General features: G+C 38.4%; 1 protein-coding gene across 1 annotated transcript in view; it reads right to left on the reverse strand.

The window, feature by feature from the left end:
* Positions 1–275: 275 nt before the first annotated feature.
* LOC131216958 (CHD3-type chromatin-remodeling factor PICKLE) overlaps positions 276–17,962 on the reverse strand; it is a 116,939-nt gene continuing 99,252 nt past the window's right edge. The window contains exons 28-31 of the mRNA XM_058211603.1: positions 7,632–7,959; positions 2,667–2,796; positions 1,128–1,201; positions 276–1,046 (exon numbers count right to left, since the gene is read on the reverse strand). Coding sequence (XP_058067586.1) covers positions 504–1,046; positions 1,128–1,201; positions 2,667–2,796; positions 7,632–7,959 — 1,075 coding nt within the window. The 3' untranslated portion in view covers positions 276–503. The remainder of the gene's footprint in view (positions 1,047–1,127; positions 1,202–2,666; positions 2,797–7,631; positions 7,960–17,962) is intronic.

Genomic DNA, 17,962 nt, shown 5'->3' on the forward strand with positions numbered 1-17,962 from the left:
TGGATGCACCATCAAATTGAATTTCTATTATCGATCCAATAAACTGGAAATGACAAATTGGATGCACAAGATGAGAATCTAGGTTCCAGATTGCAACAACTCTCAATCCGCACCCTAAGACTTAAGTAGATGTAATTTGAAGCTACTTCCTCGTTGCAACCGCACCGATCTTTGTCATTCCCTCTGATTAAAACTGGATCCTTGAAATTCGGTTCACTTGCCTGTCCAAACACAGCCCATATTCCAATGCAGACTAGGCCAAAATAAAAAATAAAAACATAAATCTATTGACCACTAACTCCTTATAATAAGCATGAACTGCTCCACAAATCAAAGCAGAGCATTCATTTCAATTACAGCATTTCAGATAACACTGATCCTAACTGAATTTAAGCATACACTGAATACTTATATAAAGAAAGAAGGAAAAAAGGAATTTAAAAAAAAAAAATCAGTGACTCGCCCAACGGAGTATCGGTAGATAGTCGTCCTCTTATTAGTGGTCAATCATCCAAAACAATGACATCAGCCGGATTTTGTACCACTTCAGCATCGCCCACTGCAGCCTCTGTCATTTCCACATCAGCTGGTTGCTCAACATCCATCATTTCCACATCTGCAGATCCCTTTGGTGAACAAGCAGATTCTCCTTGAACCTGACGTGGCTCTTTACTGTTTTCCTTATCGGATTGTATGGATGGAGCAGGCGGGGTTTCTGCATCCCGCATATCTGATACGGTTTTTGGATCCTTGGGTGCAGAATCTGCGTCCACCCCAGGTTTTGGATCACCTCCACCCCTGTAGCTCGATGGCACACTGGCTCCTGCAGCATCACTTGACACTTCAGGTGGTACGGATTGGCTTGCATTCGTGTTTAATTCTTCGACAGTGGAGAACGTCTGCTGTTGCACAGCGAGAATTTTGTGTATATCTCCATAGATACTTTCGAGGGGACGGAGGTTCTTTCTCAACCGGGAACCTGCCGACTTGCTGCCTACATATGCCTTCACGGAGTCTTGGATGTTACCATCTATTAATTTGCACATCTGAACATGGAATAAGGGAAGTTAGCACACGCAGTGTGGGCATGTTTATCTGCATAAACTGAACTGAATATTTATATTTACCTCATTATAAAGCCGGGCTATATCCAGCCTATCTGGTTTGTTATCGCAGGCAGCTGCCGATACTTCTTCTGGAGCTGCAGATGGGATTCCAGTCAGCTTCAAATTCTTATTGATGTGAAGATCTCAAGCTATAAAGATATGAAAATGGTCACCCATGCAACGAAGTATTCAATCTCACAGCATGAGGCTGGGTTGACAGGGTATACTGATCTTGATGATGGAAAAAACAATGTAGCAGTTAGACAGTACATCAGTAAAGATATAAGACTTGAGGGTGTCCATAAGCTTAGGTTAGGGTCCAGTCAGGGACCCAACCCAAGCCGACCCATGACGGACCATGTCCAGAGTTGGTCTGACTTCTTAACACCCTTCAATTAGACTAGATAAATTGTCAGAATTGAAACATTATAAGCCCTCCTTATTTGATTGTTAAGTCCATAAATTGATCCTATAGATGAACTAACATTATTTTCATCACAATCTTGGAGCAATTCTAAAATGTTTCAACAAGACAGTATTTTATGTTCTGTATGAAAGGTCAAAAGTCTCTATTAAACAGGCAGAAACGTCTCTATTAAACAGGCAGGAGGGAGAGAGAGAGAGAGAGAGAGAGAGAGAGAGAGAGAGAGAGAGAGTCGCTAATAGGGGAAAAAATACCATGCACTGGAAAGAATTAGGGGAAAAAATACCATGCACTGGAAAGAATTCAATGAACACAGCAGAAGAAAACATGAATACAATAATTCAAGACCTTTCACTTTTCCATGTAGATAGATGACTGAACACGGCTTCATCACCTGCACTTCATTTGGATGTGGTTTAAAAAAGCTTGTTTGGATTTGTGGAAACCAGAACGTGGATATTGAAAACCAAATGTTCCATCAGAAGAAAAGGAAATGTGTGGAAAGGAATCCACGTTAACCTACTTGTTTTAGCGCACGTGATTTCCATGGATATATTGAAAGGTCAACCAGTCAAAAAGTGAGAGTTCTCTTATAAACATGGAAATCTCCATGTAACAGTAACAATTTTATTTTTATTTTTTTTTCAGACATGGAAATTGCTGCTTTTCGAGGAGAAACATAGAAATGGAATCGATTCTTCCACAGCCAAATATGTTTCCACAAATATGGGAAAACATCACATCTGAGAAGGTTGATTTCATTTCCACAGTTGAAAATAGGATTCCACCAATCCAAACAACCCTAACAGCCCATGGTAGAAATAAAACCTGAGAGAGAGCTGAGAGAGTTGAAGAACGATCATACTTAAAAGGATTTCAGAAACCTTTACACTACATAAACAAGGCAATAGGCTAGCATACTATGACAAACTGGGTAGAGAGAAATGAATACAATTCCTCAATATAAAAACCAAGCCATAATGGAAGTTCGTACTCAAAATAAGGCTTCAGAATAACAATAAAGAATACAGTGGGAAAAATAAATTATTTTCATGTACGACATCTTGAAAATTAGATTTCTAAATCTACATTAGCGCAACTTTGAATCGAATAGCTAAAAGTTGAGATTTACTTACCAATTGCTTCCAGAGGAGGTAACGGATCATACATTTGGAAGTCAGCCTCTGAATTGGGACTTGGTACATCAAGGACCTTTGGCTCCGACGCTGGTTCTTTACGTGCAGGTTCACTTGCTTTCAAGTGACTCTGCAAGGTCAATAAAGCGATCAAAAAAAGTACACAAGTACAAAAACTGACAGGTATAGCCAAATTAATGACACATACAGTTGATGCAACACATATATGGCAAAAAAAATCCACAACACTTGGAACCATGTTCATACAACCATTAATTAGCAAGCAGTTTCAAGAAAATGGTCAATAGAAAACTAAGAAGCAAACATGATATACATGCAATTCATAAGAATAGTCACAGTAGTTATCAACAATACAAAATAATTCAGAATATGTTTGGATGTTTTACATGCCCAAATAATGGATATTAATATCTGAATGCCTATAATGTATCCATGGGATGAAAACCTACCTAGTCAATTCATGCTCATGGGCAGAATAAATCACAACCGTGCTTTGACTAGTGCAGCAAACTGCTTTAACTCAAGAATTCACACTCTATATGATGGGGACATCTCGTGCATATGCACGCCCCCCTTACGCACGTAGGCAAGGAGGGCCCCACTTTCTATCTAGATCGATGACGACATCCATGGAGGGCCTCCTAGTTAGAAGACTGTGTTTTGATTCCTTGGGGTGGATCCCATCATTGGATCTTATGATCGTGGCCCACTACCCTAGGTGACCTAGTACTTTGGGTTTTGCTTATTATTGTTATTAGGAATATCATGGACGGTTTAGATTGTTTTGATTAGTTGTTATTTTTTATTACTTCATCTCCAAGTAATAGGTTGCGCACATGGCGCGAGTTTTGGGGTATAAGGTTTTATTATAAATAGGCACCCCTTGTAGTCTTTTTTTAGAATGAAGATTAATAAAATTGCTGCGTTTTTCTACACCTCTAAATTTCTGAGTTGTGGGGATTCAATTGGGTGTGAAACCCTCCCTTCCTCAAAGGGCTGACTACCGTAGTGCAAAGCCACACCTATCCCGATTCGCCCCCCACCTTCTTCCATTAATATTTCTTTTCTCCTACAATCATCTACGCTTCAAATTCATCCTCTATTGCAGCCGTTTTTCTCTCTATAGCAGATTTTCAAAATATGGGCCTGCAGGAGGGCTGAAACTTCGGTGGAGCACCATGCACAAACCGTGCATCGGATCGAGCTGAGATTTGGGGGGTTTTAGAGTCCATCCCTGGCCGATCAGGGCCAAGGTGGCCTTTTTCTGAATAGTGGGCCCCACACACATGCGGTCGTGATCACACGCACGTGCGTTTGAGTCATTGCTGCTATCCACACGTGCGGTACTTCTCTGGTTCATCTCTCCTCTCTTTCACTCCTCTTTCACCCAAAATCCCTAAACTTAACCCTAAATTACTCGAATCCCCAATTTTGTGCCCTTTCTTCAACTTTAGGGTTCCCCGAATGGAAATTTCTGAATCCCTTGGATTGAGGGAATTATTTTGGTGCATGTGTGGATGAATTTACCCTCCTTTGATTCTTGTTTGGTTTATAATTTTGATTGATCCGGCCCTAGCATGTGTAAGCCTGAATCCGCATAAGATTCCCCTTGATTGAGTGTTTGAACTTTTGTGTGGGATGTGGAATTTTGTGTAATTATTTCTGAACTAGTGTAATCTAAAGCCTGAGAATCTTGCACATCATACTTGAAGTTCATGTCCTGCATCAAATTTGGTATTAGAGCTTAGGGTTCTTGTAGGGGAATGCATTGCATGTTTAGGGTTTAGTTTATTTGTATCCGTTATGCATTAAGTATCATCATATAGAGTTTTTTTGAGGTCCATAATTTCTGATATAGGCTGCTGAATTTTCTGCTATCAGAAAATCCGCATATTTCTTTGTTGGATTTTCTGTTGACAGATTTTTTTGACAGACATGTTGCTGGAAATTTAGTATTGTGTCATTTTCTACATATAGAGTCCTATAGGAGGATTTAGTCTTATCTAGGAGCATATAGTCGTAGTAGAAGGTCCTCAGATTGAGTTAGTAGTTGTATGCCCACATGTACGGGTTGTGGTTTTGGCTTGCACCCTACACTAAATATGGAGCAATTGCAAGAGTCAATGAACAAGCTGACCCGACATTTTGACTCTTTGGGTAGGCACTTGGAACAACGTATGGACCAACGCTTTGAATGGCTTGATGTGCGCATTACCCAACTAGAGACCTTTGCCAAGGCAAACCCCGCCATTGGGGAAGATGCCCAATCTCAGGCAGATGGTCAGGAGGATAGACTAAGGAATGGAGGTGGCCAAGGAATCGATTATGGGTGCGCACCTGTGCACCCACCCCGTGAGGTACATCAAGAGCACTATGACCCCGATATGCAACTTCTCAAAGAAGTTTAAAAGCCCCCACATTTGATGGCCACTTTGATCTAAAGCTTTTCAAGATTGGTTGGCAGACATGGACACCATTTTTGAGTGGTACGACATGTACAGCCTTGCGGCTAGATATAGTACACCAGATGCTAGTGTAGAGTTACCCACAGAGGCCATTCCAGTAGTGAATGAGTTTCTAAATACCTTTCGTAATGATCTACCGAATGAATTTCCCCCTATGAGGGATATACAGCACACCATGACATGGGACACTGTACTACCTATAGCCAAGTTTGCGTTTAATAATTCTGTCGATAGGTCCACAGGTCTAAGTCCTTGTGAAGTCGTTACTGGTTATAAACCTAGAAAATCTATTGATCTTGTCCCTATGTCACTGTCCCATTGGGCGTCAGAGTTTGCAGAGTCTTTTACGCATCACATTCATTCATGGCATCAAGAAATCAGGCAGAAGATCATTACTAGTAATGAACATTACACACTTTCTGCAGACAAACATAAACGTTTCGAGGAATTCAATGTAAGGGACTCTTTGATGATCCGCATCAGGCCAGAGCGGTATCCTCAGGGAGCCATTCGTAAATTACATGCGCGTAATGCTAGACTATTCAAAATTATAAAACGAAACGGTCTCAATGCGTATGTGGTAGATCTTCCACCTTCCATGGGAATTAGTTCCACATTCAATGTGGAAGATCTAGTTGCATTTCAGGGGGCCACTGATACATTGTCCAGCCTATCACCTAACTATCCTAATTCCCCAGACTTTTCCCTTAATCCATGCCCCCCTCCCGACCCATCTTCCCAGCCTCTACCTCACATACCTACCATTCCCATACCCAGAGAGGAGATAGAGGATATTCTAGACCATCAGATAATATCAACGTCAGACGGCGGATTTCAAAAGTTCCTGGTCAAGTGGAAGTCACGCTCAACTTTAGACAGTACGTGGCTCACTGAGGAGGAGCTTTAGAGACTTGATCCTGACATTTTGGGGCGGTTCAGGAGTTTTGTTTCACTAGTGGCGAAATCTTCGTAGCTGGGGAGAATTGATGGGGACATCTCGTGCACATGCACGCCCCCCTTACACACATACGCAAGGAGGGCCCCACCTATCTGGATCGATGACGACATCCATGGAGGACCTCCTAGTTAAAGGACTGTGTTTTGGTTCCTTGGGGTGGACCTGATCATCATGTGGATCCCATCATTGGATCTTATGATTGTGGCCCACTACCCTAGGTGACCTAGTACTTTGGGTTTTACTTATTATTGTTATTAGGAATATTATGAACGGTTTAGATTGCTTTGATTAGTTATTATTTTTTATTACTTCATCTCCAAGTAATAGGTTGCGCACATGGCGCGAGTTTTGGGGTATAAGGTTTTATTATAAATAGGCACCTCTTGTAGTCTTTTTTCTGAATGAAGATTAATAAAATTGATGCGTTTTTCAGCTCTTCTAAATTTCTGAGTTGTGAAGATTCAATTGGGTGTGAAACCCTCCCTTCCTCCAAGGGCTGACTAGCGTAGTGCGAAGCCACACCTATCCCGATTTGCCCCCACCTTCTTCTATCCATATTTCTCTCCTCCTACAATCATCTACGCTACAAATTCATCTTCTATCGCAGCCGTTTTTCTCTCTACAACAGATTTCCAAAATATGGCCCTGCAGGAGGGCTAAAACTTCAGCGGAGCACCACGCACAAACCGTGCATCGGATCAAGCTGAGATTTTGGGGTTTTAGGGTCCATCCTTGGCCGACCAGAACCAAGGTGGCATTTTCCTGAATAGTAGGCCCCACACACGTGCGGCCATGGTCACACGCACGTGCGTCTGGGCCATTGCTGCTGTCTACACATGCGATACTTCTCTGGTTCATCTCTCTCCTCTCTTTCATTCCTCTTTTACTCAAAATCACTAAACCTAACCCTCAATTACTCGAATCCCCAATTTTGTGCCCTTTCTTCAACCTTAGGGTTCCCCGAATTGAAATTTCTAAATCCCTTGGATTGGGGGAATTATTTCTGTGCATGTGTGGATGAATTTACCCTCCTCTGATTCTTGTTTGGTTTATAATTTTGATCGATCCGGCCCTAGCATGTGTAGGCCTGGATCCGCATAAGATTCCCCTTGGTTGAGTGTTTGAACTTTTGTGTGGGATGTGAAATTTTGTTTAATTATTTCTGAAAGCCTTAGAATCTTGCACATCATACCTGAAGTTCATGTCTCACATCACTATATGCAACGGGAACAGCAATAACAATCTTTGGTATGTACATAATGAAATATATAGATTGATTCAAGTACAAAGCAGGACTAACTTAGAAGAATCAATTATTCAGAACCACCACGACAATTGAAACAAGCTAGCAGTCATTTGTCACTAGAAGAAATTAAAAATAAGGGAAGTAGATATGCAGGTAAACATGATTAACTTATAAATGCATTTTCAACAAATCGAGTATCATTGAGAATGTTAACATAAACTTCTTTCTGGTATTCTGCGTTGATCGCTTTCTCCAAGAGGCTCTAGTTGTCTTACATAAACTTCTTTCTGGTATTCTGCGTTGATCGCTTTCTCCAAGAGGAGTACCCTTTTTTTAATATATTCAACTATCCTTCTCTGCACTTCTCTCATATGATACAACATAGAAGCATCTTGATACAACTGGTTTCCTTTCGCTGTATCTGTGGCTCCCTGTGCAGCAGCATCTGGAACAGAACCAGAATCATTTCCATCAGGCATTTGAGAACCACCAGTAACGGAACCATTTAAAGTGGGGAGGTTAAGTTTCTGTTCTTGACGAATGATATCCTGGAACCCAAGATCCTTATCTTCGACAATAGCTTGCCATCTTCCATAGCCATGCCTGATTCAAAGGCAACATTAGATCATTACATTCACAAAATATTGCAGGAAAGCAAACAGCATAAGCCTGAAGGTTAGTTGATGCATCCAAGCCATATATCATGTATGGAGGGTCCATATGGGCCATCCATGTGCAGATTCCACAATAAAATGGAATCTGCATAAGTTGTGTACAAGAAGCATACTGATCATGTATACCCAGCTAACAGCCTTCATATGGCAGCTGATTCATATTTCAGGGATTGTATATCAAACCACACAACTACAACAACATACTCTTACAGTTGCATACAGAGCCCATAAGGCAATGGTTCCAAACATCCATATTAATCCAATACAGGTATTTCGTACTGACTGGTAGGTACTCAATGTGGGGGTGAAACAGCCCACTTCAAACATCAGTAAGGCTTTTGGCCTGTATTGGTACCAATACAACCCTATAAGAGGCCATGTTCTTCTTCTTCTTTTTTTCACTTTTTTCTCACATTGTTTCTAATATTCTCTTCATTTCAGGGGTAAAGGCTAGAAACTCATTTTCAACAAGATCTAGGCCTATTTGGAGATAAAAATGAAAATTTTGAGTGTGATTCAATGACTCTAAGCAAAGAGAAACTAATTTAATAGTGGGATGCACTTCAGTAGTACTGGCACCACCATAAGCTACGGTGGGAACGGGCAGATGTAGGGCCCACATGATGTGTTCACAACATCCAACCCATCAAATGCTTCACCACGAAATAACCCCACGGCCCAAAAAACATGCCGATCCAAGACTCAGGTGGGCTACAACAGAGGGAACAAGCTGGGAGGGGACACCCACCCTTGATTTGCAAAGGGGCTCACAGTGCTGTGTTGTATGGAATCCAGGCAGTATGATCGAAGATAATTTTTTCCTTAGTATATGGGGAATCTTCCTAAATAGATGAAAGATTATTATAATCTTAATGTCAATTGAATTAATGTTACTACATGTGAATTAGAACTTTTTGGTATTTTCTGTTTATCTGTATGGTGGAAACCGTCTGGCCGACGGCAAGCAACAAGGGGTGGAGCATGTCTTATATTTTTTAGAAGAATAACCACAGGCCAAAGTATCACCCCAAGAGGGAGGCACAACCGACCACATAGGCATTGTTGCAAAAGAAAGGCTCGGGGAACCTTTTTTTATAACGTAATCAAACGACGCTAGCCTGAACGAGTTTGATGACTTTCTTTCTTCTTTCTTTCTTTCCTTTTTTTTTTTTCCTTCTTGTGGTTGTGCATGTTCCCATGTTTTCAGATGGTTTCACAACTAAGGTGAGCCCTGGTGAATATCAAGGATGCATACCCGTGTTACCAGGACATGTGGCACAGGCGCCAAGTGTCAAAGGGTATTGAAGTGTCTGACATGTTAAACTCCATGTCACGGGTACACTTCCATACACAGAAATAATATTTTATTTAATACGTAATATAAGTATAGAAGAAAGAAAATGAAAACATTAAAAACAACAGAAATTAGAAAATGATGTTCACGTAGTTCCAATAAAATCCAATACTTGCAAGATAAACTAATAAATAATTAACTAACAAAACATCAAAAATCATGAATAATTATCTCAAGCAAAGTTTTTTGTGTAAAAATCACTCTTAAAATTTTCAAAAACCCCAACAAAAGAGCAAGAACAAACAACAATCATGTGCTTTTTTGTTATGTACAAAGCTTTTGGTTTTTTGTTACACGTGACCCGCCACCTATAATGAAAACGAACTAAAATCTAGAGAGAGGAAGTACTTATGAGTAGTTTATTCAACAATTATATCTGTACATCTCACTTAAAGTATCCCACACAGCATTTTCAGATGACATCACAAGGACACTTCATCCGTACAGTTTTTTAAAATGTCATGTCGTGTCCAAGTGTCCCCGAGTGTTGGCACGGCAAAATCCTAGAAAGTGTCTAGGTAACACTGGTGTCCCTTCCCACCTCGTTCCCCATGCAGTGGGGTGTGTGTGTGGGTGTGTAGGTGGGTGGGTGTGTGTTTTAAATAGTGGTAGCATGTTGCGTCAGCCCTCTATAGCGTGGCGTGTAGTGTAAGCAACACGATACATTTGTTTTTTAGTTTAAAAATAAGAAAAATATGATAAATAGTAAGAAAAAACAAAAAATATCTTTTAAAAAATTATTCATTTTTTCAATTATAAGCATGTTCAAACAAGTTATTAATTATCACTCATCAAAGCCAGTCCACATATATAAAGTAAATCAAAATTATTTTTTTTATTTAATTATTATTATTTTTTTTTTTTACTTTTTTTTGGGTTAGCTTGTTAGTACACACCCATGTCAGTACACACACTCCATGTTAGCCACCCCTGCTAGGGATCGATACCAAGACCTCAAGTGTTGAAACGAGGTATCTCCACTCAGTCTCCCAGTTGAATATAAACTTTCTAAACTTTCTAAGCAGACCACTTTAATTAATAATGTCTAATTGAAATCACAAGTTACAAGTATGAAAAGAGAAAAATCCAATACGTTAAGAGTATAAGTACAAAATAAAAATGTCACATTCCTCAAAATCTCAATTAATAGGCTCTAGACTCAAGACTCTAAATCTCATCTTCGTCATCTACTAGATCGTTAAAAGTGGAAATATTCTACATCTAAAATGGGACCCACTATTTCGATGGTATGGATAGCTTAAAATCCATTGCCACGTGTGAAAAGAATGGGTCACCATCATTTTACATAAAAACTAAAAATTACAGTTTAAGAAAACTATAAAAAAAGAAAAAAGAAAAACGTAGTGTAGCGTACACTACATTCGCTACATGCCAATGTTGTCATGTGCGACCACACATTCGCATATGCGCACAGTAGAGTGGAAATCGCATATGCAACAGTGGTATATCTGATTTCTGCACATATGTGATCGCATATGCCACTCGTGCGACGATATGCGATCGCATATGCGATGTATGTTATTGCATATAGCATATGTGATTACATATTGGCCAACGGTCAGGAATCTGACCGTTTTCTGACCATTGGATTTTTTATTTTTTTTCAAAATTCAGCCTTTTTCCATATAAAAAGGCATTCATACCCTCCTATTTGCATACTACATGCACTCAAACTCTCTCTCTACTCTCATACACTTTCAAAGTCTCAAATCATTCATTTCCTCTTACATAATTATATTCTCCATCTTTCAACTCTAAAATTCGAAGCCTCCAAGGCCCAAGCTCCATATTTCTTTCAAGTTTCAGTCAAGATTCAAGAAAGTAAAGTAATCAAGAATAAATTGAAATTGAATTCCAAGTCAAGTCTAACATTTCATTTTCTACATCTATCTCTTTCTAGTTTCTAGATATCATTTCATTTTCTACATCTCATAATTCTCATTCATTTCATTTTCTACATTCTCTTATTTATTATATTCATTCTCTAGTTACATAATATTCATTCATAATCATATTCATACACACACTCTCTCTTTCTTTACATTCAAGAGTCGAGAGACTCAAAACATATTTATTTATTTATTTATTTATTTTTATTTTTTTAATAGTTTGTCTCAACTTGGAACTTACAAGAAGATTCATAAGAATCAACTATCCAAAATCAAGTAAGAGTTCAAATGTAAGAATTTATGTTCTACAAGAGCAACAAGAGTAGAAGTGAAGAATATATTTTCGAATTTTAGATTGTGTAATTTGTGTTTTTGTAATTGTGTAACTCTCGCTCTCTCTCTTTCTCCTTTTCTTTTCCCTCCCCCTTTCTACTACTACTAGTGTAAGTGTAACACACACTCTCTCTCTCTCTCTCTCTCTCTCTCTCTCTACTACTACTATTTTTAAATGTGATTGCAAGGGCTAGAAGAATCACGGTCTTTATGTACAAACACGCACTTCTTCTCAGTTGAATGAGAAAACACATTGGGGGTAACTTGCTACGTCCAGCAATCACGCGTTTCGCTACAACCTTCTTAACACTACAAAGATTACATGAAAAAAAAATCAGAACTTAGAAGTTTTGTAGTGTTGGCCAATTTTACAAGTGAGCCTTGGTCAAAGAAGGCTGAAGGGAAATAGGTTCAACAAACAATCCCTTCGCAAAGTTTTTGGACTCGATTGATAAAGGCACTAAAGGCATCCGAGCCCTTAGTCATTGTGTTATGATTGGTGGATGAGGATGAGAAGTCTCTAATGGGTTACATATATGATGCGATGTAGAGAGCAAGAAATAATATCATGGACCAATTTAACAATAAAGAGCGTGATTACAAGCCATATATATATATATATATATATATATATATATATATATATATATATATATATATATATATATATATTATAGAAAGAAGATGTCGCAGTCAAATGTCATCTCCATTGTATTTGGTTGTTTACATCCTTAACCCAGCCTGTTTATTCGCTTCTCCTAATCCAACAGAAGCACTTACTATACATATGGTTAGATTTATTGATGTGTTGGAAAGAATGATTTCAGATAGAGAAGAATAAGATAAGATCTAAGCTCTATTAAACTTCTACATAAAGAGTGAGGGCATATTCTCAAGGGATTTCGTTGTCAGGCATCAGACAATGAAATTGTCCAGTAAGTATTATGAATGTCTCAGCTCTCTTACAAATAGTTTTTTTTACAATGTAATCTACAAAGTCTAACCTACTTAAATTGTTTTTCGCAGCTGGTTGGTGGGCTGCCTATGAAGTAGACCCGAACAGGAAGAATCCAGCTCTAAAGAAGCTGGCCATAATGATTCTTGGACTCACGTGTTCTGCCAACGGTTGCGACGCAACTGGAGCACATTCAGAGCAGTAAGTTTAAAATAAAAATGTTAATATGTTAGTATGTAACAGACTAATAATTTAGTAATTATAACTTCAACTTATAAATTATAAGTGTAAATTTACTAAATAACTAATGCCAAATGCATTTTCTTTCATGTAGATTCACACCAAGAAAAGGAATCGCCTTGAGCAAACAAAGCTTAACAACTTAGTCTTCGACCAATACAATCAGAAATTGCAAGAATGATTCCAAACTAGGAAAGAAAAGCCTAATTTCTTTGACCCTATCTGCTTAGATGAGCTGGATGCAAATAACGAGTGACTCGTAGAGACAGAGGACCTGATATTTGTTGGGAAGGACCTGACATGGGCGTAAGTTGAAGATGTTGCATACGGATCAACACTTAGATAAAGTACTTCTACTTCCAATCGAAGGCGAAGGATGGGGGGTAGTAGCAGTCAACCCGTGGAAGAGATTGAGGAGATAGGAGAGATGATAATGATCAAGCTAAAAATCCACTGTTTGATGTTGATGAAGTATTAGTACATACAGATGATGAAAAAATAGAAGAAGCGTATGTGGAAGAAGGAGATGACTCAGATGATAACAGTGATGATGATGATGGTGGTGGTGATCAAATGCCACAATGGCAAATAGATCACTGTATATAGTAGCATTTACCGTTTAGTATTATTTTGTAATAAACTTATAATAGATCAATAATAAATAAATAGCTTATTCATTTTGTTTATTAAGTTTGTTAATTGTTGACTGTTGATTGATATTTGTTAACTATATTGTCAAATGTTGATGATTTAATGTTTAATTAATTTTATTTTACTAAATATATATTGTGAGGGCATATAAAATTATTTATCTATTAACTTAGGAAAATCCCCCCTACTTTCTTATATTTTTTTCATTTTTTTTCTTATTTTCCACCTAATTTTCTATTTTTTAAATTTATATATATGTGTGTGTGTGTGTGTGTGCGCGCACAGGCAAATGCAATCGCACACGATCGCAAATGTGATATGACAACATTGCTACATGCTATGTAGCTGCAACGAATGCCTCGTAGCATATGTTATTCAAAACACTGATATATATATATATATATATATAGAGAGAGAGAGAGAGAGAGAGAGAGAGAGGCCCCATGGCGGTACCGGTACCATTTGAGCATGCCTCTTTGATAGCCTAGTTTATAATGTCAATCTATCAATTGGAATTGTGCATACTAAACAGATAAATTGCAACTTTTACACAGAAAAATAACATATGTTCTATTCTTCTAGACAAACCAACGTTTTCCTACATTGTTTGGCAAAAAAAAAAAAGAAGAGAGAAACTATATGGTCCAATACGCCCCATATCATATCATTTTCAGATGGAGGTTGATATGCCCTTTGAAACCAATTTTCAGAACCTTCCCTACAGGTGATACATAAAGAATCCTAATCAAATATGAGGTCTTTATACAAATCGTAAAGATTAGAAAGGCTACGTACCCAATCATATGGCCCAAAACACTCGTATTAGCTGTATGTAGAGCTCATATGCATAACACATACAGGAAGAGAAGCTTTGGACCCTTTACTCGCTGTTTTAGACGTGTTCTTTAAATCCTATTTAGCAAGTAGAAAAGGTTTAGACCACTTATGTTGATAAACAGGATTAGTTTCTTGGTTTTTCCATTAATTATGTAACCAATAGAATTCTTTTATTCATTTTTTACATTAAATAAGCAATTTATGTTTCTATGACCATAGAAAGCCATGTGCAAGGACCAAAAGAGAATGGATTCTGATTATTTCCAATGAATGTATGTTGTTTATAGGTTCCTGCAAGGGGTTTTGATTTCTAGAGGTGTTATGTCCTAGAAACACCCATGGTGAGATGCCTCGGGCTAGTAAACTTTTTTTTTTAATAGGCAACTATCAGCTTGAACCCAAGACCTCCATGTTGAAAAGCACTCATCTACCACAATAATCATTTAATTGATGTTTTCTTTACCATTGCAGAATGTGGAGGAAATGGATATCATTGGATGTCAACTGTAGCATCTTGGAGAAGACTAGGCTCTAAATTTGTATGCATCTTCATGTTTAATTCAATTTGGTTCTAGTTGTTCAAGTTGTTGCATCCAAGGTATTCCCTAACCATAACGGTGGCCGTAACAGCTGTTACGAACTTTTTTTTTTTTAATTTTAAGAACACCTGTGTCAACCCCATTATGGATCATTTTTTCCGTAATGGCCGTTACAGGTCCCTTTTTTTTTAACGGCCATTGGCCCATTACAACCCCATAACACAACAGTTTAACAACCGTTACAACCCACCATGGTTGCATCATCATTATGTAACTTTGACACATGCATGTGTTGTTATCAGATAAGGACACAAGGGGGTTGGACACAATCTTTTTCAAGGGTCAAATTTGCATATTCATCCATCGAAAAATTAAATAATAAAATATTTTAGTTAAACAGTGTATTATAATTCATCGCCATCATCATCATTTTTGTCGTCATCATCTAGGCCGTATCCAACTAAATGGGGTTGACTACGTGAATCCTGTTCCATCATTCCACTCTATCAAGGATCACATCCTCGATTAAACAATAGGTCATCAAGTCTTTCCTTACTACCTCCACTTGTGTCCTTTTGGGCCTTCCCCTTGCCCTTTTAGAGCCTTCAAGTATAAATAACCAACTCCTAACCAGTGCAATTCTTTGTCTCTGTTTCACATGGCCAAACCATCCAAGTCTACTTCAAAAAAAAAAAAAAAAACCAAAATAGATAATTATAATAATCATTAAATATTAAATTTGATTTTTATATGATTCATGTCAAGAACTGTCAAACACGTGGATATGGATAAGTGTCAACATAGTATAATGGTACCACTTTAGAAAAGCAATTTGGAGAATCCCTGGTGACTACTAATCAATGTATCTGGTAAATACATGAACCTGCCAAATTCAGGGGAGCAAATCCCCCACCCAAAACGGCCACTAAGTGGCTTCCCTTGTTCTCTAATACCATTTCAGCAAAATCAGTAAACCCGTTTTGGTGTTGTTTACAATATCATTCTACATCAATATGGTACAAAAGCAAGTTCGATTCCTTGGTATAGATTTTGATGACAATAAATATTATGGATTCAACGGTTCATCTACTTGGAAACTTTTTCTAAAGGATTTGAAGGGTGATCTATTTAGAACTAGGTGTATGGTACATGAAAGGATTGTTAAGATGGTAATAAAACGGAATATTTGTAAAAAATTCATGTGCAAGGCAGTCTCAAAATTGTCAATTCTGGGTTATCTTCCAAAGTCAAAAGAAAATCCATCCTGATATTACCTTTGCCATATTACTTTGGAGAATACTAATTACAAGATTTGCGAAGTTTGTCAATTCCATGGCTCATCACCACATTCTTCTCAGAAGACCATGGGTATGAGATCAAAATGCCATCATGATGCAGAAAGCACAGAAGGTGGAAAGCAGTTTATCACGGAGTCAATATCTGAGAAGATCACAGCCCCATGAAGCCTCCAAAAGAGGAAACGAAAGAGAAATCAGCAGACTAACTGTAGGAAGCATCAATATATGGATCTGCAAATGAGTCAAGACGTGGATCAACATCCAGATGACGAAAGTAATGATTGATGGGTTGATGGTTCTTTGTTTTTCTTTTTTGAAAGATACTGATGACTTGATGAATGGATCAACAGTTGGATCCACATTCATCAACAGAAGGACAGAAAACAAAACTACTGAAAATTTGAGAAAGCAATTGATGGCTCGACCAGTGGAATCAATTAACATGTCCCGAGCCAAAATGTGGATATATCAAAAATGAGCCGAAGATTGGAGAGAATGTTTCAAGACTGAGGGAAGTAAGGATCCACAAAAGAGTAAGCATACTTGAAACTTCAAAGAGCAAGAAGAAGCAATGTGAACCTCAATAGAGCGCATGGAAATTTGTGCCTATCCGATAAGTAGACCTAATCATCAAACCCTGACGAAGCCTAAAAAGACATCATGCAAGATGGATTGTGAATGAAAGGCAAAGCTCGAGGGTGTTCTTCCCAATCAGGAGGGAATGATGAAGCTCATGGTGGGTCATGATCAAATAAAAATACCATGGTCCCATAAACGTGCTACAGTACCATACAATAGTATCGCACAAACAGTATTGTAATACAATAGCAGCTAATGCAACAAAATAGAGCTAGTTTAGTTCAACTTTTTATTACTTAGCTTCCCATGTTCTTGGAATTCCAATTTATAGAAGGATCTGGAATTACAGTTGTACAAGGCTATATATGTCGTGGGTGCGAACCAAAAGATTAGAATTGGTGAATAAAACAGTTTTTCTTTGAAAACGTGTAACAGGTTTGATATTGGGGGTGTGGCACTCCTTTCTTAGCGGTGCAATTCAACTGGCGGTGTTAGAATTTATGTGACTTCTATTCTAATATCTCATGCGTGTAAACCAAAAGTAATGCAGGACATGGAAATTAAATATGATATGCAAGATTTCAGACTTTAGATCATACTAATTTAGTAACAATCACAAAAATTCCGCATCCCACATAAAGTCAAGCATTCAACAAGGGAAATCTACAAGGGTCCAAGCCTACACATGCTAGGGCTAGATCAATTAAAATTATAGACCAAACAATGATCAAAGGAGAGTAGATTCATCCACACATGCAGAAGATTATTTCCCCAATCTAAGGAATTCACATGTTTCAATTCGGGAAACCCTAGGATTGTAAAAAGGGAATAAAACTTTAGGATAATCTATGGTTAGGGTTAGGGAAATAGGGTGAGAAAGGAGTGAAATAGAGGAAATCTAAGGTGATCCACATGTGTGGACAGTGGCTGGGCCTAGACGCACGTGCATGGGATCCTAGCCGCACGTGTGTGGGGCCCACGAATCTGAAAATCAGCCAACTTGGGTCAGGTTGGCCAGAGGAGGTCCACCTTCACGCCAAACTTCGGGACGATCGAATGTCCAGTTTATGCACGGTGCTCCACTGATGTTTCAGCCCTCCTGTAGAGCCTGATTTTGCAAATCTGCTGTAGATGAAAGATTAGCTGCAAAAAAGGGATGGATTTGGAGATGGGATGGTTGTGGGAGATGATGAATATTAAGGGTAGGAGGTGGAGGTGATTTGAGATGGATGTGAA

This window comes from Magnolia sinica, chromosome 10 (assembly GCF_029962835.1).
Source record: "Magnolia sinica isolate HGM2019 chromosome 10, MsV1, whole genome shotgun sequence".
Lineage (NCBI taxonomy): Eukaryota > Viridiplantae > Streptophyta > Magnoliopsida > Magnoliales > Magnoliaceae > Magnolia > Magnolia sinica.